The sequence below is a fragment of the Trypanosoma equiperdum genome, assembly GCF_001457755.1.
Source record: "Trypanosoma equiperdum strain OVI genome assembly, contig: ctg_166, whole genome shotgun sequence".
NCBI lineage: Eukaryota > Euglenozoa > Kinetoplastea > Trypanosomatida > Trypanosomatidae > Trypanosoma > Trypanosoma equiperdum.
The window spans coordinates 23,942-33,891 of record NW_027123693.1 but is presented as its reverse complement, the minus strand read 5'-3'; the positions used below and the strand labels follow the sequence as shown (position 1 = coordinate 33,891).

General features: G+C 42.7%; 2 protein-coding genes across 2 annotated transcripts; both read right to left on the bottom strand.

Annotated features, from left to right (window-relative positions):
• Positions 1-5,617: 5,617 nt before the first annotated feature.
• Positions 5,618-7,744, bottom strand: TEOVI_000044300 (zinc finger protein family member, putative; the record flags this gene model as incomplete). Its single annotated transcript, XM_067222660.1, has 1 exon — positions 5,618-7,744. One exon carries the CDS (start codon positions 7,742-7,744, stop codon positions 5,618-5,620), a length of 2,127 nt encoding a protein of 708 aa, XP_067078761.1.
• Positions 7,745-8,666: 922 nt separating this feature from the next.
• Positions 8,667-9,029, bottom strand: TEOVI_000044200 (uncharacterized protein; the record flags this gene model as incomplete). The annotated part of the gene is made up of 1 exon (XM_067222659.1): positions 8,667-9,029. One exon carries the CDS (start codon positions 9,027-9,029, stop codon positions 8,667-8,669), a length of 363 nt encoding a protein of 120 aa, XP_067078760.1.
• Between the last annotated feature and the right edge of the window lie 921 nt (positions 9,030-9,950).

The window sequence follows — 9,950 nt, the reverse complement described above, 5'->3', positions numbered from 1 at the left end:
AAAAAAAAAAAAAAAGACGAACAAACAACGCGAGCGGAGGGCGATAAGTGCAGAATTGGCATGCATGTGTTTGCGCATATATGAAACAAAAGAAGAGAGAAGTTGATTAGATGAAGAACGGCAATACGCAATGGCCACAAAAAGTTTAATATACCAAATATGCTGGCTTCATGCATTCAATATATTCTTCACCATTCTACCGCTTCTCTTCGCGCAGTACATATAATTCCGTCGCATGCGTACACTTCCACACACGATGTTATTGATCTCGATATTACAAGTTAACCACAAAAATAAGGGGAAGGGAAAATAAAAGCACGCGTATGCAAACACATACACATATATGTATATATCGAAAAGTTATTTTCAAAAAAATCATCAAGGGACATTTGCTTCAGTGGTCTCACATACAGTCCCTTTGTTTTTTCCCTTTTCCGCAGTGATTCTGTTTCTCGCTTCGTCCCAACTCGTGTTATTATTTTTTTTATCTGTGTTTTTATTTGGTCGTCTCCTTTCACCTTCTATTTGGGCAAGCTGCTTTTATTGGTACATTTTTTAAATTTTTTTGATTGTGGCTGCGGTGCCTTTTCTGTTTATTATTACTCTCTTTCCCTCACTCTTCACTCCCCTCTTCCTCATCCTCCTTAACGATTTATTTAATGCTCGCTGATTGTGTTGAAGACTTAAAGATAATATAAAACAATAAAATATAATAAATAAAAAAATATCAAGTGAATGCTAAGGGGAAATGGTAATTTTTTTTAAATTTTTTGCCTCTCCCTTCGGACTACACCACATCTGTAAAAATGCCGTAGTCCGCACCTTTCAAAGCCCAAAAACAAAAAACATATAATATATAAAAAGGAGAAAATAGTGTCGGATTTTCCGAAAAAATAGTGCGAGAAAACACAAGTGATTGGTGGTCCCCTTGTCTTCCTTTCTGTTTCAACCATACGGATGATTTTCTCTCACGTCGTTACTTCTGGTGTTTTGTTTTCATTTCTTTTTTTTTTTGTAAAGGAAAAAATAATGTGTGGGACTTTTCCATATTTTTTTCCATCCTTGTGAGTTTATCTTCACTTCATTACCTTCAAATCACTCTACTGGTTTTTTCCTTCAATCATTAAATAAAAACAAAAAAGAATTAAGGGGAGCCGAGGACGCAAAAACTTCACAAACGCATACAGTAATTTCTGAAAGAAATGTGCGCTCAGAGTGTGATACAAATGGCACGTTCCACACTGTCCTACATTCTCAAATGTAAAAAATAAAATAAAATAAAACGCGACGATGAGTTGAAGAAATGGTATGAATGAAAGGCAACGAAAAGAAAATGGAATTGAATAGAACGGGCGAGAGTGGAGCAAAACAAAAAAGAAAGTGTTCAAAAAGTAAGGACGCATATTTTATTATTTTTTTCCTCCCTCCTCCATCCCTCCGCAATATTCATCCCTCTTTTTACAGCACAATCCACTGTTGCGTACTTTCCGCATATAAAAGTCACGCATTTCCATCTTATGCTCCCTACTCCTCCTCATTATTTCATTGTGAACTTTCCATTTCACCTATCCTGTATGTTTCTCTCCACCACTTTTACTCACGCTGCAGGCCCGCACCCTCACACGCACACACATGTTCCTCTCCTCTTTTTTTTGTCTTATATTATGTTCGCTATTCATTGTTACACCGTTGTTTACTATTTGAAATAATAATAATAATAATGGTTAAAATGTACATATGTACGTATGTACATATTTTAAATATATTCATTTATACTTATTTTTAATTCACATACGTGCTTGCATGTTTGATCTTCAGCGTTGGAGCCATATTTTTCCAATCCGCATTATCATCCGTTTCTTCCACTGATGTTGTTTCCTTTTCTCCTCCTTTTTCGCTTTCCCTTTCGTTTCCTTTTTTTTTTCTTCTGTTACGCTCTGTTCTGTTCTGTACTTTGTTTGGCTGTTCTGCTTCACTCACCATCATGAAACCAAAGTTGCTCCACTTATTTCGTTTCACCTCTGCAAAATGTAAATAAATAAATAAATTTTCTTATTTGAGTTCAGTCATACCAGATGAATTACTGATTTAAAACGAATTTGGCCAACAAATGCCTGCCCGTCTCCCACATACTCACGCACATATACGAACATACGCAGTTGCCTTAGTATATATTTTGTCCACACACTCTTCTTCTTTCTTCTTTTTTTTTTGTTTTGTTTTTGCCATTTGCTTTACTTTTTTTTTTCAAAAAAAAACTATTTGCTCTCTTCATTGCATACACCCACCTATACACAATACATATATATATATATTAGTTTGCACCTGTATGTGGATTTAATTCGACACAATATAATTTATTACTTTCACTCTTCTCCCTGTCTGTACTCGTCACCAAATCGCTCGCTTCGCCGGATGCCGCTGTTGCCATTGAAATTAATATTTTATATCCTTTTCTTTCTTGTCTTATCCCCCCGTCCACACAAACACACACACACACACACACACCACCCTGCCACAAAATGCATCCCACACACAAAAAAAAAACAAAAAAAAAAAGAAAACACGAAAAAAGAAAAAGGGAGAGAGCGACCCCGATAATTAAAGTTAAAATCATTTTTAAAAAAAAGGAGTAAGACAGAAACACAAACATAAACATAATCCTGCATTATGCGCCTAAGGCCGTATTCGTCCATGATATGGAATATTATGGAGGAGGGAAGGAAAAACAAAGCAAAACAACATTCACAACAGACCAAAGCAGTTACGCACAGTAGCATGGAACCAGCGGGGAAAAGGAGGGTTTTAAAAAAACAAAAAAAAAGAAAAAGAAATACAAATGGAAAAATGAAAGAAAACAGGAAGAAACACAAAAAAAAAGGAACAAGAACAAGAACAGGGGAAAGGAGGGAAAGGATGGAAAGGAGGTGACTTATTCGGTCAATGACCGGGAAAAAAATAAAAAATAAGAAAAGCAAAAGAGAAAAATTAAAGAATAGCAAACAAAACAAAGAATGGAATGGAATGAGAAACGGGTAATGAGATTGGAGAGACACGAATATATTCGGTCACTTGACACCAACACCCGTAGGGGGTAAGGGGAATTTGATGGAAATTTGATGACAAACAAACGTACGAATGACTCGCGGTCAAAATAAATAAAAACGTTAAATGAAAAGAGGGTTAATAGACAAGAAAATAATTATAATCATAATTGTGCTAACAATAACACACCACCGATTTCATCACACCGGCCATTTCTCCCGTGCTCACACTCATGGCTTTCAACGGCGTGGAAAAAAAAAAAGAAAATTTTAAAGTAGAAATAAAAGGAAAGGAAAATAAATGCACAGATTGCATCCACCATTTGAGAAGACATCACGTTGACTCTTTATCTCCTTGTTATTATCATCATTTCATTGTTCTTAATAATAATAATAATAAAAGGTAAAATATGAAGAAAAAAAGTGGAAAGTGGTCCTTTCGAGAGTTAATTATCTTACATCTAAGTGTTCAGACAGCATAAGTTAACCACGAATTCGATGACGAGAAAGAAAAAATAAATAATGAAATGAAGTAGTTATTGCGTTCTTTCATAAATTTATGTATGCATATTCGATCTGACTTCATCTTCCTTAAATCTCTTTCTTCTTCTTTTTTCTTCCACCCGTACGCTCCCGTTCACTCCGCAGGCCCCTCGACCTTTCCACTGGTGTTATCGTTGCGGTTATTTTATTATCGTTATCTTTTTGTTCCGCTCAAATGGCGAAAAGGTGGTGCGGCAAAGAACAGTCAAAGATACAAATATTTATATTGTGTTAATTTTCTTTTTGAAATATATGTATATATAATAAGGTGTGTAGAAATCGTTTGTCTTTCCTTACGTTCGCATCACGGTTTTATTCTACATGGACATCTGTCGAGGAAGCGAGATACTAACGTGGTGGGAAGGAAGAATAAAACAAGAAAAGGTGGAACAAACGCAGAACCAAACAAAAAAACAAAGAGAAAACTATCAACCAAAGAAAAATAAAGGGGGAAAGAAAAATCATTATCACGAAAAAGCTGCGCGATCCGCGGCCCGATCCCTTTTCTTTAATTCTCCTCCCGCTCCTCCCGTTACGCCCACGGAAGGGTAAAATAAAAAATAACAAAACGCTGAGTGGCTGAGGGTGTCAAATGGGCGGGCTCATAATAATAATAATAAATAATATATATTTATATTTGATATTTGATATTTGTAGAAGGGGCTTGGAAATTAATAAAAGGTTGGGAATGGAGATGGAAAAAGAGGAGAAGGAGAAGGAAAAATAAATGGTAACAAACAAGTCGAGGAAAAGAAGTAAAATAAAAGAGTTTGAAAACAAAATAAATAGGGGGAACGTGACAGAGAGGAGAACGGGAAGATTAAATAAAATAATATCCATACGCTCTCTGTTTCACCTTTCCCCCATGCACACACACACACATGCATATATATCACTTTCTTTGCTTGCAAAATATATATCAATCCCACTGGGCAGGCCTCACAAACAACCACACATGGTAAATTTTTCTAGCATCTGTTTGGATAGCGGTTATTATTTTTATTATTATTTGTGTGTGTGTGTGTGCATGTGTGTGTAAAACCCCCTCCTTCACCACCGATAATTCACCTCGAGTCTCTCCATCATCCCACTTCCATTCCCCTCAGCCTCCTCCCACCCCCATGGCCTGGACGGCTGTTATGAAACATACCGATGATAGGAGTCCTCATCATATCATTTTCGAAGTGGGAGGAATGAGGAAATGAAAGGGAGGATGGAGGCGGCCAAAAATAAATTCAAAAAATAAACAAATAATCAATATTTATGGAGGAAGAATGCTTAAATGGAAAATAAAACCAAACAAAAAATATACAAGTATGTAGTCAAGTAAATCATTGCTTAAAGGGGGTGACCAAAATTTGTAAACTGCACCCGTGGCAGCGAAGAGAGAAAAAAAGAGAGTAAGCTGCTTCTGGGTGTCCCTTCCTCCAAATTTTTAAAAGTTCGATCGCTCAATAGCTTTTACTTCGGTTTAAATAGCCTATGTTTCTCATTTTCCTCTTTTTTTTTTGTCGTACTTTCCTTTTGCCTTCTTTTGTTTCCGATTTTTTCTTTCAGCTTCTAAAAATTTAACCTTTGTTCAAGCGACGGAGTGCGCCTTTGAGCCTTCCGTTGCCATTTACAGCCACCAAAACCCTTCATTTCGCCGCTCATTTCTCATTCCCTTCTCCCTCACTAATCCAGCACAATTCCCACGCAAGCATCGCTGCATTTTATGTGGTGCAGCTTCTGATGAGCAAAAACAAGCCAGCAGAGAGGGGGAAACTTCATTATTCAGAACGGGCAATGGAGCCTCAACCGTTATATATATGCGGAAACCATTAAGGGCTAAAGCTCAACGAAAGGACAACTCAATTAGCTATATTCCATTCACGGCCGCCCCCCCCCCACAGGGTCAGTCGCGTTCACAAGCAAAAGAAATACAAAGGAAAAGGAAAACGAGAAGAGAAAAAGAAAGTACCGACAGCCCTGCGACGCAACCATCCCTATTCCAATCGCCATTGTCTTGTTACTTTTTTTCTTTTCTTACCTCAAAAGGGTACGTGTAGGGGAACTTGTGAAGGCATATTCCCCTTGCCAGAGCCGTACATTGGCAAGCACAAGTTGCGAAAGCCGTCTTCCCGACCTGAGACGAAACAGAAGGGGCCGTACGTTTGCCCATCCGTTCCCATCTGCTGCTGCGCGCTAGCAACCGGTAGTCCCGTTGCAGAAATCATAGGATACATCACAGTTGTGGAAGGCACCAGAACTGTCGACGGCCAAACGGTATGTCCATTTTGCATTGGTTGTGGGCAAGGGGCTACTGATGACTGCTTCTGTGGAAAATACATTGCACAGCACGGCACAGACGGGGTGCTCACTTCCCTACCACTGATTGGGGTTACGCTCTGTCGATCGTTTAAGCTGAACTGTGACGGTGATGGCACGCTTTTCTCCTCGCTTGGGTCGGTGACGGGGAAAGCCACACCGTGCAGCCTCATTGTTGTTGCGAGGCCGTGTCTGGTTTCGCCGAGAGGGCCATCTTCATAAACAGGTGGCCTCTGCTGAACCAACACATTCCGGCAGGTGGTACCGTCTGAAGTGATCTGTCCAACCGTTGGCGACGCACGCGCCGAGAAGGTATTGGTGGAGGCAGAACCGTGTGAAGACAACTTCCCAGAATGAGTTCCATCCCTTTCGCTACTTACTATACTCCTTCCCTTATGCAAGTGGCTCATCGTGGGTGACTTTGAAGGGTGAAACGCCACAGTCGGATAGTTCTGCTGCTTTCTCCTATTCTGCTGCTGTGACAGTGCCCCCAAGAGGTCACCCGAAACAACTCTGTTTCCTGTGCTTTCAGTCTTTGTCGGAACCTTACACTGATCCTCACTGCCAGGGTCCTCCAAGTCTAGCTTTATAGTAGCGACCAGCTCCTTCAACACGTCTCGACAGATGTGCACATACCAACAGTCCGCTCCGTACCGGCAACCTCCCGGTTTACCGTGTAAGCGGCAGACAGCGCATGTGTTCAGTGAGCGGGACGCATTGTTCTTCAACACAAAGCGTTCCAACCCGTTGGTATATGCCACTCGACTCAGAGGTACCGCCGCGCCCTTTATTAAGATGGTACGATGGGCATTCGCTTCAGCGTCCCATTTGTTGGCGTTACACTCGCCATGAAAGGCACAACAGTAGGGAAGGCTTTCGTTTATTTGACGGAGTCGCTGCACCACCTGGGGGTCTATGTGCATTTGATAGCAGCTCGCTCCACGGAGGCAACGACCAGATTGGAAGAGAAGGCACAGACTCGGGAAGGAAACGCGGCCGCCAAGTGCTTTTGTAGGAATGATGGAGCTGAGCGGCACGTGTAGCTTGGACCGCTGCGGATCAACCACTGGAATTCTCTGCTCTTCGGTGGGCTGTTGGGGGCCTACTGTTCTACAGTCATTCAATCCATCAGGCGCAACTTTCACCTTGTCGATGGCGGATTCCATCGCTTCTGTAATTGGCGAAAACAAGCTCGGCGTAATCTGAGACATTCCAACCTTAACGGCGTCGTGGATCAAGGAACTCTGCACATCTTTCCCCTCCACCTCCCAGATGTTCGGGTTACACGTAACCGACCGCGTTTGCATAATGGTAAAGGGATCTTCGCTCTCTGCAGAAAAATCTTTAAAAGGTGATTCAGGCCGCGAAAAAACATGGGCAAGACAGTCATCTTGAAACTCCATATTATTCTTCTCCTGGTTCGGTAACGCCGAGTTCACCAAAGAAATGGGGAGGTCAATCGTACTGTTCACGTCACCACTTGGAAAGACAGAGGAAGTTAGACTTCCATCCACTCCCTCCCTGTTTCCAATACTCCTGGCGGCGGGCACTTCAGCTGCGTTATCTGATATCTCCCTCGTCGACACCGTTGCGTCACCCCAATCCGTAAGATGGATGAAGGGTGCAGACACACTCACTGCAACACTCCCACCTCGAGGCAATTGACTTGCGCAAACCCCTTTGGAAGCAGTGCGCCACGCACACCCACCGTCAATGGCATCCAGCTCAGAGGGCACCCCCATACACTCTCCGCCCTGATATTGTTGGGTTGTGCTACTGGATGGTATGCCAGCTGCGCGCGAGACATACGTGACGCTACCGGGAATGTTCGATTGTTCGGGAAGGAACATATCCGTGAAAATTCAAAAGTACTGGCTGGCAAACCACTGAATGCTTTAACACTCACAGGTTCTTGTCTTCTTGTTTTGGCCGCTTCAATAGGTATATAAACGTGTATAATATCTTTCTTTCCTTTCTTCTCCCTCAAACTTTAGCCTGGCTTCGACGACTATAAGCGCGTGGTAATCGTAGGTCTCTGCAGCGGTTTATACCCAGTGGGAAGTTAAAAGAGGAGGAAATGGAGGGAAAGGGGTGTAACAACAGAAAAGCTTTCCGTCGACATGGCAAAAGAAATAAGGCGGGGAAGAGGCAGAAGAACGGATGGGGTGTTCGACGTGCAGTTACAAAACACCACTCACAAAACGCTAGAAGTTGAAGGTGAGCCTTTCAAAATTGGCAAAACGGTGAGAACAAAACCTACGATCGGTTTAACGTCCTCCAAGCGGGATGACGGAACCAGCATATACACTTCAAAAAAAAAAAAAAGCGGCAATGCAAACGTAGAATGCGCACGTTAGCGGATACCAGTGGCCCCACACTCTGCACCAAGTTACCCTTCCACACAGAAAAATATTGCGAACGACAGGGAAGTCGCGCACAACGCCTGCCGGTGACGAGAAGGAAGGAGCGGTCACAATCCACACCGAACCGCAGGCAGAATTCCCACGGAGGTGCAAGAAGAGGTTACGAAAAACAACAATTACAAGAAAATGCACAAATCGTGTAAGGGGGATCGGACACCTTAAGCAGTCAGTTGCACTTCCGCACACACGCAAAAAAGGCGGTAGTGCTTTTGAGTGTACCATATATCACGCAACGTGTGAAAATTAATCAGTAGTAACCATAACAGCTCCCTTCACCATAGCACTGTCACTTCCAGAAAATTTGCCATCTGCAAACACAAGCCAAAAAGCAAACACATAAATATGGACATCACCGTACCAGCGTATTGTGATTAAACTGTCGTGAGCACCACTCCACCTCCTCCTCAGCAGCACGGAGGTCCTCGACATCCGCAGTCTCACTTAGGTTCTTGTCATCGTTTAATAGTCTGTTCGAGGATGCACCGGAAGCTGCACAGCCATCGCTAATATCTTCAAGACCGTACGTCTCCCTGTACCACTCGTCATAGCGTTCTGCATTAGGAGTATACATATCCTGCACTTCCTTGTTGGTCTCGAAGCACCTGCGCCACGCCGTACGCTGAGCTGTGGGGGCTGGCTGCGGAAGTTGTGCCACGTAACCCTGAGTTAATGGTTTGCTAAACAGGAAAAGAAAGAATGTCCTTCGGTGCATATCGTCTGGAATCGCGATATCACCACCCCTTCTGTATGACCAATCTATTCTGTTCCTTCCTCGTTTTCTTTTCGTAACAAGTTAAAAAATAGCAAGTGAGAAAACGGGGTCGCAGGGAAACGTAACTTTACGCTGTGAGACGGCAATATATAGGATGGAACTAGCAACTCAAACTCTCTCCCCACAAACCAACCTGTTGGGACCTAATCAACGACACTCTCAGTGTCGTGTAGGTTAACTACAAGAAAACAGCAAAGAGGGGAAAAAGCGAAGACCCGATACTATACAACTTGGACAAATACTTTGGCGTACTGCCCCCCCCGTTCTCATTTCCACGCACAAACACGTACATACCGTCCATAGGGGGAAATGTGAAATAGCGAACGAATTTTCATAAACGGTCCCGTGAGAATACATCACCCACAAGCCTCACGAGGCAAGAGGGACAGCAACCACTATGAGATCGTGGCAACCTTACGTAGGCGCTGCTTGCAACACACACATTACATAAGCAGGAACTCAGTTGATGGCATGCTTACCAGATCACCGAGGAATAAATTTATATAACATCGCGGGGGCACTTTAAAGAACGAATCCACTACAATGAACGATATCAAACGTCGTGCTGCCTCACCCACTCCGTCGGCGGCACCGATGCGGAGTAAAGGGGTTAACTATAATCCCACAGGTGGAGAGAGTAGACGCCGACCGAGCGCCACACCTTGTACAAGTATGTGGAGTATAACAGTCCTACCAACAGCCCACATGCTGGCAACTTGTAATCGTTATCACTGGGGCGTCAGAAACGATCAAAGCTCCTGGGACTCACCGAGTTGCCGAATGTGTTAATCCTTCCTGTCAAACGAGGCATAAAGTACATGTCGTCCGGACACCCAAAGGACCTTGTAGAAAACAAAGAAG